General features: G+C 39.6%; 1 protein-coding gene and 1 long non-coding RNA gene across 2 annotated transcripts in view; both read left to right on the forward strand.

The window, feature by feature from the left end:
- Nucleotides 1-8,003, forward strand: part of LOC112992023 (orofacial cleft 1 candidate gene 1 protein homolog) — a 46,768-nt gene extending 38,765 nt beyond the window's left edge. The window contains exons 7-9 of the mRNA XM_064505496.1: nucleotides 4,688-4,764; nucleotides 7,710-7,830; nucleotides 7,926-8,003. Coding sequence (XP_064361566.1) covers nucleotides 4,688-4,764; nucleotides 7,710-7,830; nucleotides 7,926-8,003 — 276 coding nt within the window. The remainder of the gene's footprint in view (nucleotides 1-4,687; nucleotides 4,765-7,709; nucleotides 7,831-7,925) is intronic.
- A 2,007-nt stretch (nucleotides 8,004-10,010) lies between these two features.
- LOC135327335 (uncharacterized) lies at nucleotides 10,011-24,984 on the forward strand. The gene is made up of 3 exons (XR_010387447.1): nucleotides 10,011-10,210; nucleotides 23,218-23,481; nucleotides 24,820-24,984. It is a non-coding gene; the product is annotated as an uncharacterized LOC135327335 (long non-coding RNA).
- Nucleotides 24,985-25,256: the final 272 nt, after the last annotated feature.

Raw genomic sequence — 25,256 nt, forward strand, 5'->3', positions numbered from 1 at the left:
TCTTGTGCACTGCTAGAGAAAGAAAACAGCAGCAATAAAGTGGCAGAAGGCCACTTCATCTTTAATGTTTTCAGACACCATTTCCAACTTTTTCCTAATGACCTTTGTCAAATTAAACCAAGGACCGTCTTTTGTGATACTGCCACAAGGGTTTTTATTTACAGCTGAAACATTTTAGATTAAATGTTTTAATGTTCTCTGCTGCTTGTTGGAGTAGGAATGAGTGCAGGGTCAGGTTTCTATGGCTGCTATGTAGCTTTACTTCTGCAAAATTTTTCAGGTTGTTTTCTGGTATCTCACAAACCAACAAGAAAGAAACTCTTGTTTACATTACCAGTAGTAAGGTCTCAAACTCGTAACGTAAACTGCTCTGACTTTACTGTGACAGTACCATAAGGGAAGGAAAAAGATGTATTAGGGAAATGAAAGAATAGATTAAAAAAGGGAGGAGAGGCAGTGGTTACTCTCTTTTTTCTTTTTCCTCTTCACTGCTTTTTTGCTTCATCTCAAATTGTTCGGGGGTTTTTTGCATGTTTTGTGCTGGGCACAAAACAGTGCACTGGGCCTTGAAAGGCAGTGGAAGGCATTCTCTGTGGAGCAGAGTGTGAAGAAAGGGAGCTGGGTGGCGTCAGACTGGAGATGTGGGCTCTGTGTCTAGTCCTGCCAATGCTTGGTTATGTGAGCTCAGGCAAGGCGCTTCTCACTGGCACCTCAGTTCTCCCACCTGTAAAATTGGGCTGGGCAGGACCCTCCTCACTCTAAAATGTTTTGGGATGAGCAGATGGAAATCCGAGGTAAAAGCTTTTCTTTGTGTGCTTGTTTATGGCTGGAAAGACACCACTTGGCATTTGTATCTATCCGCTCCATCATGTACTTATGTAGGTGATTTCTCAAGGAGTGGAACGAGCAGGAGGCAGCAGGATCCTCTCCCTAGGGGATCCCCACCAGCGGTGAGACGTTGCTGGGGACCCTGCCAGGGGGTCCTGGCTGGAGATGCCTCCGCACTGCCAGGGCTGCACCCTGACCAGATGAGGAGGGCGCATGGGAAGGTGGGCCTATAGAGCGCTCCTCACAAGACCACGTGGCGCATGCATTTTGCATGCAATTTTGTGATGACCAGGGCTCAGCTGACTGTTTCAAATCACAACAGGGTGAACACCTTAGCAGAAGGTTGTAGTACCAGTAGTAGGACTGCCCAGAAAGTGGAGGGTAGATATTTTCCCTTAGGACATTCTTAAGTGACAGAAAACAAATTCCATTTTGCTTAAAAGCTTTGCTGAATTTTGTGGACTTTCTCCTAAACAGAAAAGATATGTCTGGACAGGGTTTTGTTTAATTTTTTTCAAACTGAAAATTATTACAGGAATCAAAATCTACCATTTGTGAGGTAATTTTGTGGTGAAAATACCCAGTCAGCACTGATGAATAGTACTGAGTCAGGTTCTTGTTTTTGCCTGCAGTAGAAACAATACTTACCATTGTATGTCTGTAGGCTGAGCCCAGACTGAAAGATCTTTTCAAATACTGGTCTTGATCATGTTCTCTGAGATCAGTAGACAGGCCACTTGTATAATTAGACCTCAAGATAGCCATTTTACAGATGAAGAAACTGAGAAAGAAGCACGAAGAAGCTGGCTTGCAGCTAAAGCAAGTGCCTAGTATTGGAAGGGGAAGCGGAACAGAGCAGTGCTGTGAGTGAAAAATTCTGTCTTCAAACAGCTATCTGCTCACTCAAGGACATCCTGTACAAGCTTTGAGGGATACCCACTGGTTCCCAGATTATAGTCACTTTTTCTGAGGGAGCCCTCAATGCCTATATCGACTTGAAGCTAAACCACATTTCATGCCTTCTTGTTGGGAGCGCCCATTGTCGACAATGGGTCATTCCTACAGTCTAGACAAGGCTGGTGTTGTAATGAGAAATGAGTGCTCAGTTGTGTGCATGATGGTATATGCCATTGAGAAAAAGTACTTGGGTATATTCCAGTAAATCTCTAGGGATATTGCAGCAATGATTACTCCACATTAAAAAAAAAAAAAATTATATGGGTTGCTCTGTTTTTGAAAACTTACACATTTTTCCCCCTATTAAATTGCTTCCTGGTGATGGAAGTGTCTGGGATTTTTTTCTACTGCATCTACTTTCCTTTAGCTTGCACACCCCTGAGGTAATTAGTGTAGGTTAAAATTTACATAACTGACTTTGGGGTTTTGCAAATAGGAAAGATGGAAATTTATTCAAGGTGGTGAATAATTCATTTTAAAGCAAGTTTCCTGGTTTTTTTAATCATGTAGAAGATGTATTACAGACTCATAGAGGTTTGCTGAATAGGACCCTAAGCATTGAATTTTTGATATGTTTTATTTCTTAGTGTAGGTAAAGAAATATTAACCATGACTCATTGCACTTTTCCTTTTCAGTGAGATTTGAATAAATTTAACAAATTTATTAGGTAGATGATAGAGCTTTTTAAAAATTATCATGACACATTGTAAGAAATATTTTACTAAGATTCAGAAAAAATAGTTTTAACTCATATTCCCCTTGCCACTTCAGAGACAGAGAGGTGGAAAACACAGTGCAGTTCACATAGGGAACCCCGATTCATGTTTTCTTCTGAATATTCATTATTTAATTAAGATTAGGAAGATAAACAAGGGGATTGGATAGCTATGGGAGTCTGGTAATGTAATTTCTCTCTGTCTCTCTGTCTCTGTCTGTCTCTTTTAACTTCCCTGCTTCTGGCTCAATGTAAGCCTGCACTGGTAATGTCTGAAAGTTGTTGTAATCTTACAGCTACTTGATATTTTACATGAAATTCGTTTTTGATTTCCTCTTATTTCTTAGCTTAAGTGCTCACCTCACAAAAATTGCTATCATGGGCATCACTGAGAACTGGGTTCAAATGTCTATCAAGGACGCTCCTGGCCTGTGCTGCCTGCTGGGGCGGCCCTGTTGTGTGTGCTGCAAGCACGCCCCTGCAGCCCAGCTGGGAGAGGAGCCACCAGCCCTTTCTCATCACACATTGCTCCATACTTACAGACTTGGGAAATGGCACAGGGGCCTTCAAGAGAGAGAAAACCAGTGCTGGCATTTGTGTGGGAGAGAGAAAAATGGGTCCCAGTCCCTGCTCCAGGGTTTCTGAGGGAGCTTCAGGCAGTTGTTATTTAATGTAAGATCCAAGAGCGGTCTGGGGAGCGAAGCATGAGGGCTAAGTTAATGTAGGAGTGGTGGTGGAGGGAGCATCTTTTGTGACAGCACTGTCATGCCAAGAGCAGCAAGGTCTTGGTTTGAGCTGGTTTGGCCGTATTACTTTTGTAATAGCGTATGTGCAATGCTAGAGTGGGACCTATAGCATTTATTTTGTCCATCTGAGGCTCTCTGCTAGGACAAAAAGCAAGTCATACTATATTTTAAGGTAACCATGTGGTTCCTGCTTTAATTTTATAGTGTTTAAATTAAAAGCTAGTATCACTAACAAAAGCTTTTGTAATATGCTTTTGTAGTCCGCTTTTATACTCTAAGAATTTTCATCTTCTAAATAGGCAGGATTCTTTGCAAATAATTAATTTGATGTGTTAGTCTTCATCAGAGATTCCTAATCTCCCTTGGAACCAGACAGACATTTGCCTAAAAGTTGAGAGATTTAGAAGAAGGGAAAGACTTCAACAGCAGATTTAGAGCTGCCAACAGGAAGTTTTTCTCCACTGGCTATTACATCATTTCCCTACCAGGACATTTTTCAGTTTTGAGACTTGATGAGGGCAGAAAATGAACATCATTTTACACCATTTACAATACAGTATGGGATATACAGTAGGGAGCCTCCATGTATATTGGCAGTGGTGTATGCACATTTTATGCTAGTATCAGAGACACTAGCCGAAGATCTGGTCATGAGAAATACTCTTGAATATTCAATGAGCTCTCTTAAGAGAGATCAGGGAGAAGAATGTTGTTTTCCTAATTCTGCAACCTTCAGCAGGGTTAATATTTTCAGGTTTTGCACTGGAAGCACAGTCCAAAAAGCTGTGAACACTGGCTTCTTGGTGGAGTGACTTTTCTAGCTTGCTGTACAAGAAAAAAATAACTTCAGGCCCTCCAGCTTTGTGCTGGAAAGCTGTAGAACTGCCAGAGGAGAGGACTGCTGATGTAAGTTAGCCTCCTACATGTTGCAGCATCCCAAAATGTCCTTCTCTCTTACCAAGCATTTGAAGATGACTGTGGTGATATAAGGCCTCAAGACTTGGAGCAGATTTAAAGCAGGGCAAGTTGTGGGCTCTCCAGTGGCCTCTGACTAACTTATATGTTTTATATGTCCCAGCTTGGTGTAGGTGCAAACATGCACATATGCATACATATATACCTATATATGTGTGTGTGTGTATATATATATATATATATGTATGTGTATATATATACACACATATATATAACTATGCTAGATGTTGTAAAAATAAGGACTATGGGGTACTACTATACACAAATACACATTGTACAGATCAAGCTTTTTAACCAGGTTAGGGAAGTTTCCCTTGAAAATAAGGAAGGCTGGGTGGCTGTAATTCCTAATTGCTTCTGAAAACATTCAACCAGAAGGCCTAAGGCAAACCTTTGGAAAATTGCCTGTTTATTACTTTATTACTGTACCTTTGAAAACAAACTTTTTTTTTTTTTGGCATGTAGGACTCTAAGCAGCATAAGGAAGTCTCTTGCCACAACAGACAGAAGTTGCAAGCCAGGATTCATAAGCTCTTTCAAAGGTATGTGAGATAAGGGCTACTTTGTACTTCTATCTAATGGGCTTTCCTTCCCAAGATCTTTCAGTGCTTTACAGATATTAATGAATGGAGCTTCTCCCAAATGAAGGACCTCAGGCCTAGAAAAATTAAGCCTGTGCTTTTGAAAGAGGCCTTTGTTTTGATTCTTCCATTTTTAGATACCCAGCTTGGGCTGCCATTTTTAAGTGCTACACACAGTACATTTCAAAAGGTGACCAAATGGCTTCTCTCAGCACCCTTCATGCCTGGCCCTGAATTACTCTTAGACAGTGAAGGAAATATGAATTAGAGCAATGTTTTTGTGGTCAGGCTGTACATGACCTTCAGATAAATACGTTCATCAAATTATCTGTAAAGAAATTAATGGAGGAAACAGGTTCCCCAGCTGTGTCCATGAGAGATGTGTTCTGCTCTGACAGTTGATGAGCATGCTGGTGAGCATATAAGAGACCTAACTTCACTGAATAAAGTACTCACTTCAGTCTGATATCCAACAAAAGAAGAAAAAAGAGAAAAATGGTGAAACCCGAAAAGAGATCAAATGTGGTTATTTAAATGTTTGATGTTCAGTAATGAAAACTGTTTACCTTCATAATTGTGTATTAGCAGCTAATAAAAGCAATAGATACAGTAGTTTAAAAGTAATAAAATCAACAACAAAGTGTATTTAATTTTAAATTGAATTGCAAGCAAATGGGTGTCCTAATGAACCCCTGTGTCAATGTAGCTCTAACCAAATTAAGTGAAATAATTTCCATCAAGAGAAACTAAATAAGTACAAGGTTCCAAACAGACCATTCTTCTTGAGTAGAAAAGTTAACTTCTCAGATGTTTCAGCTCTAAGAATTAGCTAGTGACATTCAAGAAGTATCTTCTTTTCCTTCTAGTTAGGGAGGCTGGACCAAAGTTGAACTTGACTGCAGCTCAAGGATAAAACTTTACAGGTAGACGCTGCAGTCCTTGTATTGAGTCCATAGCATTGCTGAATCTTGTCCTAAGTTCTGATCAGTCCTGACCTGGGCAAAATTCCCATTTGCGTCATTGGGACTAATGCCTACACAGAACTTCTAATTGATTTAATTATTGCCTGTGCATTTACATGATTAAATTCTACTGGTATGGGAATCTAGAAAGTGGTTTAGCTATGCACCAGTGGTAATCTTACTGAAATAAATATATTTATATTTCTAAAATTAAAAAAAAGGGGGGAGATAGACAAGATCTGAGTAGAAGCTCATTTGTAGCAATATGCCAGAAACTTGGAGACAGAAGTACCTGTTGGAGAGAGAGAAATTTGGACTATTTGCTAGCTAGGTAGCATGTGTGCACATGGCTGGGGTATTAAGTGTGGTTGCACAGCCTCTGTAAATAGGTGTCTTGATAAAGGACCGTGTTAATTTTACAAGCTGTGGAGGTTATTCACATTATTATCTAGCATACAGAGGAAGAAACATGAATGAAGTAACTGTAATTGAATTTTTCAAAAGCAAATCAGAAAATACGGAAGAAACAACACTTTAAGAGCAGTCCAGGGAACTTTTGGTTTTTTTTTTTTTTTTTAAGAATACACAGCACATTTTAGTTTTTTTCTTCTGGTGATGGCTAAAATCCTAGCTGAATATAAGATCTGCCAGGATCTGCTGTTGTGCATGCCCAAGCTAATCCTGAATTGTAATTGAATCCCAGGCAGTGATTTCTTCTTGGCTCTTCAAGACTTCTCACAGCACTTTGCAGGCAACTCTCTTGACCTCCAAGGTGGCATCTGGCTGGCCCTGGGCTGCAAAGAGCCTGCTTGACCTCCAGGTCCCAGGAGCTGTCATGCAACCAGCACTAAATCTTTCCCTGTGCTCTGCTGCCTCCCCCAGCTCCACCTCCAAGTCTGGCTGGATCCTCACCAGCAGCAGTGCAGCTGGTCAAGTCTTGCCAACCTTTTAAAATGGACATAGTAGGAACAGCTAAAGGGTTTTTAACCCAGCAGAGCACATACAGAGGTTTCTATTTAGGGCCATTCCTGCTTAGATGTAGGTGCAGAGTAGAGACTAAGAAATTACTATTGGTTCTGTGACCCATGTAAGGGCAGGACAGGATTGCCAAAGCATACCTTTCATATAGTGCTAATCGTAAAAGACTTAGTTTTGTATTTGCTCCTGCTGTGCATTAGGAAGTTTTTTAGCATTAGATGCAATGCCTCTGGTGCATCCTCCCAGTAGGGCAGTGCTGGGTGTCCTCTGCAGGTTTGTTCTTACACCATTTACTAGAGTTTGGTTTTGGTACAGGAACTTCTGTTTAAAAAAAACCAAAACAGCAAGCTGATATAATTACCAGAAGTATTCTTTAAACTGTACAAAAAGTTAATGTGTGAATGCCAAGGAAGGTTTAGTGGTTCACATATAGCTGAAAAAATGTGTGTGTGCGAGTATGTGTGTATATATGTAAGTATATACACATATCAGATTTTTTCAGTGGTTTAAAGTAGCTCAACCATAGGAACCAATGATTTCCAAGAATCTGTTCCAGTTTGTCGTAGCTGTCAGTCAGTCCTGAAAGTGTCGATAGAGGCAATGGCTTCCTACTTTTTTATTGTTATTCTAGAACCTGAGTCCTGATACCTGTCCTGTAAAGACAGAGTTGCTTATACTCAGGCAGTGAAACTTTAGGTTATTTTATGTCAACCTGTGCCACAGACTGACAAATAACAGTCATGTCCCTGAGACTGTGACTGCATTTTTCCTATGCCACTTTTTGAAGCCTACCCATTTCTCTGCTTAGAACATTGTTGTTTCTCCTGGGTCCCCTACAAGGTTTATGATATATTCAAGGAAAACATCAAACTGTGATGTAGTTCCAATGGCAAGTGCTTTTCATGTCTGCATTGTAGTCCATTTCTTTTCAATTCTTCTTCCCTGTTTCCTTTGTAACTACTGCAGAGCAGAACGTCAGCCACTGAAAGCAGATGTGAGTGGCTGCAAAGAAGAAATTATAGCCAAGTTTGGTAACCTTGCAGATGTGAATAATGAATTAAATGGAGCAACAGGATGTTGTGGGAAGGTGAGGTTCTCCATGAGTACTCTTTTCCTTGACGCAATCTGCTAAATGACCAGATCAATTCCATTGCGCTACTATTTCTTTTTTTCTTTTCATAGTTTAAGAGGATACAATTTAGAGGGTTTGAAAATATCCTTTCCAGTAGCAGTAACCATATGTTTAAAGAGAATGTCTAGAGCTATTAATGATGAATCATCTGGGCATGGCTAGAGTTCTTCAAAACAGTTTGTCAGTGCTGGCCAAGCAAAGTCTTTCAGTAAGAGATGAGACAGCTATGCCACCATGCAAATGAGACAGGCTTGAAATATGATGAATCTTCTATCTCCTTTTCCTACTCGACTGCCACTCGCTTTGAGGAAGGTTGTAAATGCAAGAGAGATTGTGGTATAATTCCTCAGACTGGCGTTTCTGCCCCCCAGTCACTATTCGATTATCTTCCAAATTGCTGTGTTTCAGAGAGATAAAGATTTTTTATGGCTTGCTGACTTGAAACAACCAGAAGAGCCAGAAAAGAGATGGCTAACCGGCCATGCATAGTAATTCCATTGGTAAATGACAAAATCTTTGTTTGTATGACATTTCCAAAATTACTACAGAAGATGAATCTAAAATACAAAATGTCACATTTGGCATGCAAAACTATCACAATATATTTCAGTATAAAATTCATAGAGGCGTTTAATTTAGAATGTGTTTAATAACGAAGTCTGCCTGCATCAGTAATCCTGCCTTGAGGTTTAAAAAGATTGTCTTATTTATTCACATAATGTTAATTTTTTAAATATATGATTCAGAAACCAAAAATATTAAGGTTAAATCTTCATTGTTAATTAAGATTTTCTAATTAAGCTGAAAATAATTGTCATTCAGATTAGTTGTTAAGTATGGTTTGTCTTGAAAAACAAAAGAAGTTTCACAAATTCAACTGTTATTTTAACTGCTTAATTTAATTCGAGAAGCTTTCTATCTATATGGAAATATGCTATCTCTTCCAAAATAAATCCAAGACAGGATTAAAGAGATTATTAGCTACCGTAGGCTTAAACTGTGAGACTACTAAACCTGGTAGTCAAGGTAGCCATTTGATTCAGAAGTGTGGCATGCATTCTTGTATCACATTAAATTAAAAGAAAAAGACTCTTGCAATAGTGTTTCCTGAAAAAAATGAAAGAAATGGAATCCTTGGGGGGAAAAAAAAATCATGGCTGATTTGAAGCCCTCAATATTTAATTATTGCAGAAGCAGTTTTATCCATTTAAGTCAACACTGGAGCCAAACTGGGACTCTCTGTTAGGTGCCTGACCCTGCAGAATGTATTTGGGCAGCACTGAAGTATTTGCAGGCATATTCAAATGGATCCTAATTCTTTACTCAGGCAAGACTTCCAAGGATCATACTGCTGTGTCTGTTCCCCTCTGCCAACCTCTACATTATAAGCTGAGCATACAAGAAAAGCATGGAAAAGGCATTTCAGATACACAGCACAACATTTATTCCATACTAAACATTCTATAACTCAGACAACATCTTGTCAACAGCAAGCAGCAGATGTTTCCTTTTGTCTGGACTTGGAATAAAGGTGCCTGTAGGGAGTTGTTATTAAACTCTACACATGTTGCACTTTGATTACTATATTTAAGAGAATCTGATTATATGATAATCAGAAGGTGAAAGGATAGTCTGCATATTACACAGCGCTAATAGCCTTGGCAAGACTAATAATTAGTATAAAAACAGGGTCTGCCCAGTCTCTCATTCTGTGCCTGCAGCCTGCTCATCATATCACCTCTTGTGCCTGTGTTGCAAAGTGTGTTATATTTTCGAAGGTGGTGTTTTCCTGTGAATTCTGCTCTATTATTGCAGAATGGTTTCTGCAATGGTTTCTAGTGTCACATTTCAACAACTCCACCCTCCCCCCAAGAATGCTAAACATTTATTATTATTGTTGTTATTATGATCTGTCATCTCTATGACTTTCGACCTCCCTGATTGCAGATCCTCAGGTAACAAAAGGTAATTGCAGGTTGAACAAGAAGCATGTTTTCCACTTATTGGTGGTAGTTTTCTTAAGAAATTTGTTCTGACTAATTGTACAGTTAAAGTCAACTCAACGCAAATCAGTAACTCTGAGCCTTCTCCCTAGGTTGATGGGTCCAAGACACCACAGCCTGTAGAAATTCACATCAAATGCCTGAGGGGAGTCAAAGATAAAGTGCCCCAGGGCCACTATTCCCTCAGAGTTTCTGTTCTCAGCCGCTTAGGTGGTGGCTTACTGCAGTGGCCCAGACTGAAGGAACAGCCCTGGGCCAGAACAACGCTGCCTGTTAGGCACGATGGAAACTTCTACAACACTGAAATCTACTTTGGACAGAGTATCCAAACAGTAAGCAACACTTCTTAAATATGCTGTCTTTGCTTTGAAAGTTAAAAGACATCCACTCTTTCTCCTTCAGGCGTATATATTTAATGCATTCCATCATGTTCGTAATTTATTTAATAATTTAAGGTGCAATTTAGGAAGGTGCATTTTTTTTCCCCTAGGTTAACCCTCATCACTCACTCTAAAAGTGCCAAATATACACTACATCATGTAGTGTTGTCAGCTGATTTTAAATTTTACCTTTATTCTCTCTTATCTACGCAGCTTGTCAGCTATGTAATTTGATTTCAGTAAAGTAGCTTTAGAATGATAAATGAACGAGTGGGTGTGTATAAACACATGAATGCCCAAATCATTCTGTGAGTTTTTATCTCCATTGACCCCCCATTTGCCAAAAAAGCAGCATTTGGATTATTTTGGAAGGAGCCCAAACACTCGAGGCTCTATTCTGTCTTTTGCAACTGAGGCACACATATTTTCCTGCCTAAGCATGCTGTGCGTGGCAGGATTGTTGTGTGTCAGTTGCTCGCTGTTGTAGCTAATGCCTAGTGCTGGTTGAAGCATTGGTATGAGATAAACTCCCTGGCACATGTAGTCTTCTTTATGATTTGAAAAATGACTATGATTTCTCTAATGATGCTTTTTTGTTATGAGGTATTGGTAGAATGGGGAGGGCATTTTGTCTGTTTTCAGTTATTGCTTATTTTGCAGTATGACCTTGAGTGGTGGATTTGCTCCTCCACCTTTCCCATTGTGGTGGCTGTTGCATAGATGCAGAACAAAAAGACAGTCCTGATCCCAAAGTGTTTCCATATAAAGCAATTTGTACTTATGGTGGTGATGCTTTGAGTTATATCTGAGCAGGTCATTTCAGCTATTGGGTTTGTGATATACAAGCTGCTGCTAAATCACATTTTCTATTTCTTAATTGTTTATTATCGGTAATAGATAATGAACAGTGTTCTTGTAAAAGCAGCTGTTGATATGTAAAGAATCACACATACAAAGAGGAAAATTGTGAATGTGACTCTCATATGATGTTAAAACAAAGACATATGTCTGTCACAGAAAATCTTTGGCAGATGCAGTTCTGAGCTGGGAGGTGGTAGCTGCTGGGTGCTGAAGGAGTAAGTGTTTGGGGTGTGGGTTAAGCTTGTATGTTTTGTGTCCTGCCCCTTGTAGATCCCTATATACCTATGCTCAATCTGAAGATACATCTGTTAAAAACTTTTTTTTTTTTTTTTTAAGAAATCTCCGTTGTCTTGTGTTGGACCATGAGGTGCTAGAAGAGGGATTTCATATACTGATGTGGAAGCTTCTCTATGAGAGAAACTGTCTTACTTAAGAGATGAAATGGCTTAAAAGATAGACTCTGTCACTGCTTTGAAAGCATAGGGACTGTTAAATAACATAGCTTCTAGTCTACCACAGCACAGGCCAGCTCTAGTGTTCCTGTCACTGGAGAAGATACTGCCTTTTTAATGCTGTGGGAAAAGGCACAGATCTCTGAACACCATCAAATTCCTGCTTCTGCCCGGGTGCAGAACCTGACAGTGTGTCTCAGGCAGCCTTCTCTGTCCTCTGCGCGGGCGAAAAGAGATATTGTCCCTTTTTCCAGGCACCTCTGTCTGGGTCGGACTAACCTTTGGCAGTCCCTTGGGTTGGGTTGGGTTGGATTGGATTGAAGAGGCCACCTTTCTCACTGGAGGAGAAGACACTGATGATGAGTTGAGATTCCTTCCTAATCGAGGTGTGTATGTCCTGCTTATTGCCTTGAGGGCAAAAAAGTACTTTCTTCTTAGGCTTTAATGAAAGGAGAAAACTGGCTGGTGTGGCTGAATGGCTCTGGGATGCTCTGACTCTTGTTTTCAGCACTGTTTCTCCTTTGTCTTGCCTATTACTGGTGCTTCCACCTGGGGAGTGTCCCGCATTCAAAACTACATGGCCCTGTTCTCACCATTAAGCAAGGGCTAGTACAAATGAACATTGACCTGTCTTTTGTCCAGCTGCTCCTCAACGCATAGGAGCTCTGCATGTAGATTTGGTAAAGTGCAAAGTCCATGAACTTTTCTTTCTGGGAGTCTCTAGCGAGTTGTACAGACACCTCAATAACTGCTTAGAGGTAGTTGCTATGCTTCGTCCAAGGGACTGAGAGAAGTGTTTGGGAGTTTTAGCACTTTTCTAGAGTTTGCTATTAAGTTCTGTCTGAGTCTCACAGAAGACATTTAATTAGTGTCTTTACCACACTTCAGTTTTAATCCAGTTAATGAGGCTGCAGGTCTCATGGAAGTCCAATTAAAATGCAGGATCAGGAGAAGCTGGATAAAATGATTCCTTTATTGGTCTTCATTCCTGTATAATGGACAAGAAAAGCTTAATGCCATAATTTTAGCTCCTCCATTAGCTCATTCTAAAGACATAGATGATGTAGTCCGAACACTTCTGCCTTTCTGTTCTTCCTCCTTGGTATTGCTGCATATGCCTAAGGTATAGTGCAGAAGAAACCCTCAGGATCCGTGCTGAGAAGAGGCCGATTTCGGGCTTTAGACAATAAGCCTCTACTACAAAACTCAGCATAAGTTTTGAGGTCTTAGTGCTGAGCTTCAGATGTGTATCTGGTTTAGAACACAATTGTATATACAGCACTGCTGCCCTGGGTTATATTACAGAGGGGAAATACAAGTGCTCACACACGAAGAATAAGCTTTTGTTTTCATTGGCTGCAATAATGATAGGAATTCAATGTAAACATGGTGAAAAGGAAGATATGCATGCTTGATATTGAAGGAAAGCTTAGTTTTAACTAATATATTAGAGAAATTGTTCCAGAACACTACATCCTTCCAAAAATAATAACCCTGTCATGTTGGCAAAGTTGGTGTCAGCATGGGTTACCTGCTGCGTACAGAAAGTGCTGGTCATGTAAGTTAGATCTGCCTCGGGGCTAGTCTGACTTGCACACCCAACCTTTCAAAAATGTTTTTTGTTCATTAATCAATGTTCTTCGCTTCAGCTTGCCAGCTTCAATTCTTTCCCCTCCTTCACTGTCCTCCTTTTTAGTTTGTCAACCTACCTCCCCCCAAAACCTCTGACTACATGTTAGACAGTGGTTCCTAATAGCTCCAGTTGAATTTTATTTGGCTTTCAGTAAGGTCAGAAAGTCATGCAAATCTCTTTCTTTCCCTTGAAATTATGCTGGACAAAAGATGCGTGAATGCTTTGGATAGGACTAAAATGCAATTTCTGTTTTGAATGACTCTTTACCTTCTTAGGTATAACACTTAAAAGTGTGGTCTAAAGGGGACTTGTTTTAGACCCAGAATTTTAGGGACATTTTCATATGTTTAATTTATGTAAAGGGGTTTTAGATTTTTAATAGGTTAATGCCACTGTCAAGCTGTCTGACCTAGATGAAGCAAGAGCTATTTTGAAGCTTTACTTACAGTCTAACAGAAAATGAACTTGAACTCAACCTGAGATTCAAAAATGCAGTAGATTAACCCTGGGCTTAAGAAAACCTTGTTCTTAAAATTTCAATATGCTTTTGTACTGTGTGATTTTTGCCAGGTCTGCAATGAAAGTGAAGTGAGGAGAGGACAGGAGTCATGCTTACTGTGCTCCTAGTAGGGTAGTTGTTGCAATTAGACTGTCCTTGACAATGTCTACATAGAGGTAACTGCATCATCTTTACACAAGGCCAACGATTTTACTAGTACAATTTTCTTATTGTTGTTTCCTGATAGCTGAAGTCATAGTGTGGATAAGACCCAAGTAGCTGGGTGAATATTTTCATTCACAGTATATTTAGACCAGTGACTTATTGCCCCTTAGGATCTGTGCCCCAGCATGACTGCAGTGTAAGCAAATCCAGATTACACAACTCCAAATTACATTTTGCAGTGCAGTGATGACTTGGAGAGCACAAAAGAAAAGTTGCAGTATGAAAATGTCTAATTTTACTCAAAACCAAAAGAGTTTATTTTTATTTTTCCTCTAGTTAGCTTTTCTTAGGTTAATTTAATAAATACATTAGAATAGTTGTATGAAGCAACTATAACAGTAAGAACAAATCATGCACTTTTCAGAGCCAAAAGATTAATTGGCTTCAATGGAATAAAAATTGGCATGTAGCTAGAATGCTTCTCTTTTTGAAAAAAACTATTTGTAGCAATAATTTCAATTAGCAGGACAAAGTTCATTTCAAGTGTATGTTTCTATTGTCTCCTACTAAAAGAAGTGATTTTTTAAGGAAAATATTCCTATTTGGAGTATTTGCAACTTTTTAAATAGAATGTTAATTTCTGGAAAGGTTTCCAGAAAAATATTGCCTGGTAGGAAAATAGTTTTTGTTCAAAAGGGAAAATTCAGGTAGGAAATTTTCAGCTATCCCGAATAGTGCTATAAAGCAATGCTACTGCTTCCAAGTGACATTGAAAAAAAATTCATTAACCATCTACTCACCGGGGATGTCACTCCTGCACTGCTGAAGAGAAGTGTGTGCACAGAGTAGGAGAAACAAGTGTGCCAGTATCAGGCTCCCTAAGCTCAGTTTTCCCTCCACTCATGCGGCGCCCGCTCGGCAGTGGTCCTTGCTCTGTGCCAGCCTTCCAAAGTTGGTACTTCAGCAAAGACATATGAGCTCTAGAAGTCGGCACTGGAGTTACAGATTTTCCCTAATGTACCTAGCACATTAGATTGCACTAAATCAGTTCATATGCATATAAAACTGCAGTTGCTGACAGAACATTTCACCGATCTGTAGATTTTAAAGAGTATATCAACCCGTTAATATTTATGTATCAGTGTGGCAAGGTACTAGCAATATTATAACAGTAGTTGGGTACCATTTTGTTTTACTTGAGGGAAATTCAGTATGAATAAAACAGCAACTTTTCAAACATGACATTTAATCCACACATGTAAATCATACCAGGAGATCTATTATTCATTATTAAAAGGGCACTGTATTTTTATTACACTGAAAATGAAACACAAATGCTGTGAAAAATTTAGTGCCTTTTCCTGAAGTTTCAGGACACTTATCATGCAGTCATCTAGTAGGAACTGACACTCATTTTAAAATATAGCTACAAAATTAATAAATTTGAACTCTTTTGCTTGGAAAAAGAGGATGCTCTGTTTCACTGAATGATGTGGATTTATTTTTTATTTAAGGCTTCCTAAATAGTTAAGGTGGCAAAGTACTTCAGTAATGCTGAGATTCAGATTTAGATATATAATGAATAAAGTTCATATCTTTGTTGTTATTAGTCATTTCCAGCATTTTCTTCCCTGAAGTGCATCTTGAAAACTACATATATCAGAAACTGATTAACATGACCTTAGGTATTAATTCTTAAAATATGATGAAACCAACACTTTCAAGGACCATATTTTCCATATGTCAGCATCTGTCTAAGGACTGTGATGCTTTTAATAATTACAAAACAAGGTATCATTAGGAAAGCAGAGCACAAACTTTTTTTTCTCATTTTATTCCTGAGCTAAACTCTGGCACAGATGAAGAACATTTAGCTGTAGGATACTTTATAGGACGTAGCGTAAGAGTTTGACACACTAAGAAAAAAGATAGGAGGTAATAATGTATGGCAGTGCCAGAGGACTTTCAAAATGAGAGTCACTTAAATTTTCCCTGGATACAATTATTTGTAGTTGGGGTGATAAGGTGCTACGTGAACCTTTTGGTAAATGAAAATAGTGAGCTTAGACAGACACTTGTGTTTATTTGAAGACTTCAGTTTTGATTTTGGACTTTCTTTTTGTATGCTACTGAGTCACTGTGCTCTTGGAGCTCTTGGAAATGCAGGATGGATTGTATAGTGCATGCTGTTCTGCTTTAGGCCAACAGGTACAGCCCCAGTGCCTCAGAAACGTGGGCCTACATCATATCTAAATTCATTAGTCTAAGATTAGATGTGTGGTCTGCCTTGGAAATAGTTAGCAGGCAGATGTCAAAAGTTGGGATTGTCTAGGGACAGGCTTTTGCTTTAGACCACTCCATGGCCTATTCCCTAATGGGAAATTTTTCCTGTAAGAGAGTTTGACAGGAACCATTGGCTGCAATAGGCGACTTGTACAGAAGTCTCATATTATTTGGGGCTGATCAGCTAGGACTCAGAATGCAGCACTCCTCTGTCTGTATCCTTAGCTACAAGTAATCGCTGAATGACAGAGGATAGCAATAGCAAAATAAATAACCACCACAACAAAAATTATCATGAGTGGAAAGTGGATCAGTTCCATGACCATAGCTGACACTGGAATTGTGAAAAAAGTTTACAGTGTTTTAGTCAATACTTTCAAGCACCGGGAGCCAGTAAAACACCCTCAGAAGATACTTTATTTCCAAAATTACCCGATTTTGAAGCATTTTGAATTTTGAATAATTTTCTCTGAAAAGAGTACTTCATACCACAAAAGAAATGAGACCCTGTTTAAATATGCCATTTTAAAGCAGAGTGCACAAGGAAAAGGGGATTTTTTTCTGAGGAGCCAGTCTTCCAGTTTCTTCATTGGACGAGGTGTTAGCTGAGTTCCTGGAAAGAGACCAGAACCTGATTAGGATCTGGCCCATCCAGGGAATGCTGGAGGAGCATGAATTAAGCACTGACAGAGCTTACCCAGTGAAGGAAGTATTGTCTTCTCCCAGGCTGGACTGAAACTTCAGAAGGAAGAGAGTCCTTTGATGCAGAAGGCAGGACAGAGAACCCAGAATAGTATCAGGAAACAGACCTGAAACAGAAAAACTTCTGGAACAAAATGGCAAGGAAAATTGCCTATTTTGGGACTAAAAACATGCAAAGCCTTTGGTGTCATGATGAGCACACTGCCCAGCGAGTGACACTGCCTGCTATGTAACTCAGCACTGAATGATCCAGGTCTGCGTGAGACTTCTTGGCTCCGAGTGGTTTCTAAGCAAGTACGTGTCCTCCTGACACAAAAGAAATAAACTCTGCTATTTCATGTCAGTGGCCTGCATATCAGGGGAAGCTCTTGCTCTGATGGCTCAGGAATAAATAAAAGGCGCAGGAGTGGTGAGAGAGTGAACCTGAATTCCCGCGTTAAGTTTACAAAGACAATTACTCCTATTGCATGACGAGGTCAGAATCTACGTGGTCCAGCGGTATATCACGAGAAGCTCTCGGGGAGGTTAACGCTGACTGTACCATACATTACTACTCCCTGCTGGTCACAGAACAGAAAAGAATTAGCAGCAGATGTGCCAGGACAATTAGCAACAGATGCAGAGGCTAAAGCTCAGAGAATGCAAACATTATTTTCCTGTATTTGGAAAGATAAAAGGCCAGATCCTGGTCCTCTGGTGTAAGGTAGTCACGCCGTGTATGATGCCACCAGAGCTAACTATGCCCCAAATTCTCTGTCCTGGAGGAGACAGGGACAAGGGGGAATTGCAGCTGTTCTGACAGCAAGGGAGGTGTTTTCAACAGGGCAGTTGGCGCAGGTCTGGGAAGGCATTGGGGTGCTTTGGCGCAGTGTGAGGGGACATATCCTGCATGTAGCCATCACTGTCGTGGGATTAAGAGCGGGGAATAGATTGCCTTTTTACAGATACCACGCAGCTCATCCCTGGCCTCGGGCCCAGGCTTTGCAGCCACAGAAGATTTCTGCCTCCATGGGGTGTATGCTTCTACGTCAGATTTTCTGAGCGTTTTCCTTCATGAGCAAAGCGGTACCGGAGGGGGCCCTCGTGAACAGGACGGGGATGCACCCCTGTGCCGCAGCAAGGGAACACGTTCCCGCCAGGAGCGCTGGCCTCAGTGGGTGACTGTGAGCTCTTGCCCAGTGCTGCAGCCGCCGCTCACCCATGCTCCCACCTCATCAGGGAAGTTTGGGTACCGGCTCACAGAAAGTTGGTGGTACTGCACGAACATTTAAGAAGATCCTGAAGCTGGAGGGAGAGGAGTCCTTTGTTTGACCTATGTCAGGCCTGACAGGTCTCTAGGCCTAGTTCTCCTAGGCAGGAAATTGAAAAAAGACGTATATATGAGGAAATAAGCAACAGTGCATTGTTTGCCCAGATTTGTGTGTTGTTCTGTATGCAGATACCTGTGCACAGACAGGCAACCACCCAACGCTGCTCTGTTTTTCCAGCTGTTCCAGAACATTCTGATGATAGATAGGACTTTTGTGAGACCCTAATAACGTGGTATTTTATTTTTACCCCAGTCCAGATTTCTGTTCCCTCCTCTCTGGCCTTTTATAAATTTCAGAGTTATATAAGCACTTCCCAAGAATGCTCTTCCTTCTGCCTCTATGATAGCCTTGCATGTAAACAGCAAGGGCTTGAAATCTGGCCATGCAAGCTCCACCTTATTTTGGCAAAAGCAGCCTCAACCCAACACTATTCATTTTACATAGTGAAATATTTGTTTTTATTTGTTAATAAGATGGTGCGATAGGAACTGTCTCCGATTTAAAAGGTTTTCTACCTCTGTTTGGTGCCAGTAACATTCATTTGCCACAGTTTTCATCATCATCAGAAATGATGAGCCATAATTTATATGGTGTTTTGCAAAATTATTCTGTTGAAAATAAGTCAACATTGAATTGTCTTTGCATCTTCTAATTCAGTTTAATCTGGTTGAGTGGTAGATGTTTAGTGATCAAATTTTCGTGTTATGTGACTTAGATAATGGCATTTTTGTCCTTTTTCTTCCAAATTCAGCACACTTGAAGGAGAGAAGCAAAGGTTTATTCCTTCTCTGACAAGGTTAAAACCCACGAGAAAGACAAAAAGCCAAAATCCTCACATCAGATCTGTTTATTGAAATATTCAAATAGAATTAATTCTCTCTCTAGAGTAAACGATTTCTTTGCTGAAATTATGGTGGCATATGGAGAAGTAAGATATATTACAATAAAACTGATATAAAACAGTTGAATTCAGAAATAGTGGCAAGAGATAATTTTAGTTCACTATGATTTAATTCAATTAAATGCAACACTGTTAACTGCAGACTAGGAAGAATTACTTGTGCGTGTGCAGGCACACACAAGCATTATTTATTCTCTGCTGCATCTCCCTTTGTAGGACAAATCACACCAGTGAAAAGTGGGTGTAAGAAGCTTTTGTACCACTATAAAAGGTTATACAGCTCATAGAGCTCAATGGAAATTTTAACTGAGCAAGGGCAAATTGTAAACTGAGATGTTAGAGATTAGAACCATTAAAACCCATGAAAGTGGATTTATATATTATGCTGTCTTTCACCATCAAATAGTAGTGGTGCAAGCTTGTGGACTAAATTACCAAATGGTGCTTCAAAAGAAGTTGCCATCAGCAGAGAAGTTATAGCTGCTCACTTCATGTGAAGGTTAATTTTTCTTCAAAAACAAAATAGTCCATCAAAACAAATTGGTCAGTTTGAATTGCCTGTGCCCAGGGCTTTGTCCATCCCAGGCATTGGCCCAAGCCAGGCAGTGGTATCTGCTAGTGCCTCTTCTCCCACAGCTCCAGAAAGCACCCATTCCCATTTCTTTCTAGGGCATTGGGTCTCTTATGAGAGAGAGAGAGAGCTTTTTTTGCTGATTCTCCTCTTCCACCCATCTGAGCTGTGCTCTAGCCTGTATCTGAGAATGAGGGCCTAAATCCACAAAAGCATGTAGGCACTCACGTCCTGTGGATTTTAATAGGAGTTACATACCTAAATGCTTTTGTGTAGCTATGCCTACACGTCCTGCTGGCCAAATCTCAAACCCAAAACCCCGCTCTCAAACTCATCACCTAGGAGGAGGCTAAGGGCAGGTGGCACAATACCGGGCTTCCTTGTAGGGCCATATGACCCTGTGGCTATTGGACAACTGGGTATTATGGAGATGCACATTTACTGTCATGATGGGGGCAGTGTCAGGTGACATGGTGGGAAAGATTTAGTACAGGGCTCTTGAGGGGACGTTCCTCCTTTTTGACACTCTCCTATTCAGCCTGACTGTCCCTTTCTAATCAGCACTTCACCTGTATAAATCATGCTCCTGGTGGCTGTCATAATGGTAATGAAAGCCCACAGGCACCCGTGTGAAGGTTTGGGACACCAGGATAGAGTAATAGGAAGAGGCTTAGCCTGGGTGTTTATGTGGAAAGAATGGAAATGCATTTTGTATTTGGTAGGGATGTTTTATCTGATAGTGTATGTGGCAATGTGTGATACTGTCCTACCTTGGTCAGGCACCTGTCATTGCTGCATGAAGGCTCCCAGAATGAATCTTACAACCTTGGGCTTTGTAGCGTACAGGTGTGTGACAAAATCTCTGTTTTTGTTATTACGCGTTTGGATCATGGAATGACTTGAATGTCCAGATCCTGTAACTCTTAAGCAAAGGGATGCTTCCTGTCCCAAAGAGTCAGTCTGCAATCTAAGTGCAGGATGAGAGTTTATAGCAAGTGGAATATGGCAGTGAGCAGGAAAAAAAGAAATGAATTTTGCATAGTCAGTCTGGTTACCCTTACACCAACTTCCCGACCACTGTCTATTTTCAGGCAGCCTAGTAGAAGAGAGTGTATTGCTGAGTTATTCTAAACAAAAGAGTAAGTCTGGGAAGCAAGGGAGAAGCTAAAAGGAATGTTGTGATATGGCAGTGATTTCTGCTGCTTGTGCTTTGAGATTGTTCAATAATGCAGGTAATCGTCTTTGATCATAGCCTTGTAACCACCACCTTTAGTTTGTAGCACAGAGGTTACTATCTAGCACCCAGCTAGCCAAATGAAATGTATGGCTTGATTAAGGATCTCTTTTGTCAGTAATTTGTGCCTAATGTTTTTAGCTTTCCCACGGGCTGTTATAGAAAATGGTAAATCTGGTTTAAATGAAACCTGATACTGTTAATGGTTTAATAGCAGCTGCCACAGGGTTATGGCATTTTTCAACAGATGCTTCTGTTTCATTTTAAGCCTACACTAAGTCTTAGAATATATTTACATAATTAATATAAAGTACGCCGACATAATAATGACAATATTTATAGTTTTAAAAGATTTCCTTAAATGACTTCCTCTCTTCTGCCATTATTTAATCACAATATATAACTTGAAACAGGAAAACATATTATAAATAATAATTTATATTCACCTCTGCAAAAAGTCATAGAATGCAACACAACTATGAACATGTAGCATCTCCTAACATAGTAGTTACTGGTATGAGTAAATCTCTTAATTGCTTTAGAAAAAGACAGAGAAAAAGCTTGGCCGTACCTGAGTTGTAATTATTATCTTGTCTACTGTTCAATCAGGAGTAAAAGAAAGTGATGCTTGTATTTAAAAAATATCAATAGATAAATAGCTTTATGTGTACTTGTTTGCAGAAATATTTGAAACATAAAGATCTGTGGCTGGTTATCAGCTATAGAATATCATCTGATTGAGGAAATCCCTGCTTGGTTAAAAAGCCTCTGGCACAGCATTAACTTATGCCTTTAAAAGTGGGTGGTGAATTTGGATGGGAGTCTTCTATTTGGAGGCCTTATTCTGAATTTCAAGATGTGCTGAAGATGCATCCTAAAAGGCACTCAGATGTTTAGCCACCCAGATCAGAGGATACCCTTGAACACTGTGACCTGCCCCCTGCATAAATTCATAGGGAAGAGAGTGAAGGAGCAAAGACTTCTCTTTCTCTGCCTTTGCTAGGAAGCAAGGTAAGGCTTAGTGGAAGTCTCCACATGGCAAGTGTACCAAGATACTTGCTGTTATGAACTTTAATGACTGAAGTGGGGACAATAAAAGATGGAAGACATTCAAATAACACAGTAATGTCTGTATGAGATAAACATCCAACGTAGTTTATTTAAGAGATTAGGCACAGTCCCAGTTCTGTATAATCCAGAAGAACTTGTAGGAGCAGTAAAGCAGCAGATGTTTCAGTTTGTGAGTGGTGTAGCTGACCTATTGTTCTCCTTGTCTCCAGATGATTGCCTTTCAGAGCTTTTTAGCCAGGGCGCGATGGTAGTTACCTTCCATATTCCAGCTTTGTATGTTTTTTTGTTTTATTTGTCCTTTAGAATGAATATAAGCTGTTCAATAGGACCTGGATCAACCCCTGTGTTAATTAAAGAACATAGTTTAAGTTGTGGTGTAGGATCACTTTTCTTTTTGTTTGTCTTCACCCTGCTTCATCCCTTACTATCTTCTCCATGACCTTGTTTGAATTGCTTCACACAGCAAACCTTACAGAGGGATTTACATAAATTCATTACTTCAGGGATATTTCCTCACTCCTGATTTTCAAGTCTTTGCCATGGGAACACAATTGCTTCAGGCCCCTAAGGCACTGGTAACCCTCTTCCCCAGCTCCAAGGTGTTGAGAGTAACTCTGACTATCTTATGAAAAGTGCAAGTAGTATTTGCCAGTCTTTGATATGTTGGGAGTTTACTACCTCAAAGTCCTTTTTGACCCTACCCTGAGGTTTGCATACTTTGTAAGACGGGTTTCCCTGCTTTAATTTGAAGAAAGCTATTGTGTACCAATATCATTCCCAGAACTGGGTGGAGGAGAGTTTATGAGTCAGTAAGGAGTAAGCCTGGAAATGTTCCTCACTGGGTATAAGAGAAAAGCTCAAGTAGATGAACGCTCTTAAGCTGCTGCAAGAAGAAAACAGTGATGGATCTGAATAGGCCATCACAAGAATGTCTCAGATCCTAAAGTTTGTTCTTAAAATTTGTCTTAAAATTTTGTAGTGGCAGTATTTTTAAACTACTTGTTAATGAAGAAAATGAGCACTTTTTAGACAGCTAGGAAAAAAAAGTAGAAATCACAAAATCAGCATGAATAAAATGCACAGCATTTCTACTGCAGTGGTGGTAGAAATTGTTCAAATAGATGATTTGGGGGAAAGGGGGAAGAGTTGTTAATTTTTTTAATATGTAAAATTTTTTCAAAGGTATCAAGTTTGTAGAGTGTCATCTGATATAAGAAAGCTGTCTCCCTTTTGATGTTTTTATAACTGATAAATCTTTTCTGTTTCTCTTTTGCTAGGTTCTGCCACCCAGAAAGGCTATGAATCCAGGCATGGTACTACTCTTTGAACTCTTCCTTCTTCGTGGAACCTGGGCTTGCATTGATCGAGAAGTAGGATGGGGGGCTTTCCCCTTATGTGACAACAATTTTAACGCTTTAGAGGGAAAGTTTAAATGCCCCTTCCTCAGAGGCCGTTATAATTCCAAAGTTGACCAATTCAAAAAAATTGAAAAGTTTTTTTCCCTGGACTTGGACCACTGGTTATGCAATCTCTATTTTCAGGTTTGTATTTATAAATGCTAGGCCTCTTGGTTTAGGCACTGTTCCTTAGAACAGATTCTGCTTTCCTTCTGTCAGACTTAAAATCAATATTGTCTTTCTTAAAAGCAATTTATCAAACTACCGAGTAGCCATATAAACAAAATGAATATGACATGCATCTCCAACTCCCACCTGAAATTAATCATTTTTTATGGCCAGTTATTAGAATTATTCAAAATATTGACATATTGTTTATCATGTTGAGTCACTGGATCAAAGAGTTGGACAAAAGTTGGAATTCTTTTAATTCTGGGTTTGAGCTTGCTGCCAGTACACATGTGAATTTCCCCCACAGTTTTAGTGAATCTCAAAGGTGCTTTCACAGTTATATATGGCTACAGAATAACGTAATATTGCTTATGATATCCTTGTTTGTATGCCTGGTGCCTCCTGTTACCAAGCAAAGCTCTGTCATGGTAGAAACCATACTTTGATTAGTTTTTGGACTTAATTCAAATGTTACTTTTTTTGTATGTCTCTGGTTAAAATGTGCCTGAATTAAGAACTCCTCTTTAGTGGAAGTTCTGTTTCTGGACTTTGCAGATTTGTAACTGAGATATGTTCCCTCATTCTGAATCTTAACAAGAAGATCTCAAACTCAAACCTCTTTTATTCAGGCATGTCTGGATCAGGAAAAAAGTGTTTACCAAAAGGGAGGAATTTGGAAAGCATCTTATCTGTAATATGTCGGTTAGTTAAAAGAACGTGTAGCCATTCATTTTGAATTTCTTGCAGTGATGGTTTTTTAGACAATCTTCATTTTGGGTGATATCCTAATTTGGGATCTGCAAAGAGTAAAAGGAAGTGAAAATAACTTCAGAAGCATGAAGATGAATACGAATTTATTTCAGAAATACACTTCAGATAAACTAGGAAAGAAAACATTGGAAATGCTGTTAGTAGGACTATGGAAAAAATAACAAATGAGTGAAAATGGATGAAATGGAGGGGAAAAAACCCCAAATATTAAAAAGCTCCAAAGTTAGCCTTTTAACACAACTCATAGGACCTCATAGCTGGGATGATTTAATGATTCAGGAACATGTAGTCCTAGGTCAGTCCAGGGATCTAGTTTCCTTGATCAGTCTGAGTTTGGTATGTTTTCTGGGGTGTTTACTTTAGTCTGTAAGAATGGGGAAGACTCACAGGAGAAACTGATACGATAGAAATCCATGGTAAATGGAGTGCAGAGAAAGGAGAACACAACATCTTGCACTTCTAGAGTTCACAAATAGTGTACAAACATGTACATTGTGGATTTGTGGAACTGCTTATGCTGACATATTTTTCTCTTACTAGATAATTAAACTACCACAGGATTCAGATAAGCAAAATGAGTGTGATATGCATCTTCGTCTCCAACCTGAACTTCTCACATCTACAAGCATTGCAGAAAAGAATGGTGTTTTGGAGAAGGTTAAATTGTCTAGACCACGAGGTGATGGATTCAAACTTTCATGTTTATGTTAGGGCTCTCATTGGGGCAACCCATAGTTTTGCTCCTTGAAATGAAAGCTAGTCATTATTGTTCTTGTTAAGCTAGATTTTCCTCATTTAGATATTAGACCAATATGCATTATAGCAGGAGTACTGTGATTCTTTTCATTAAGATTTCCTAGCTCTCTCTTTCAGTTGTGAACAATTTAAACCATTGCTGAGGATGAAACTTTCCATGCTGTCCTCTGCTTAAGGCTGAATGATGCTTGGAAAGTCACAGCAATAATAGTTCAGCCACT

This window comes from Dromaius novaehollandiae, chromosome 2 (assembly GCF_036370855.1).
Source record: "Dromaius novaehollandiae isolate bDroNov1 chromosome 2, bDroNov1.hap1, whole genome shotgun sequence".
NCBI lineage: Eukaryota > Metazoa > Chordata > Aves > Casuariiformes > Dromaiidae > Dromaius > Dromaius novaehollandiae.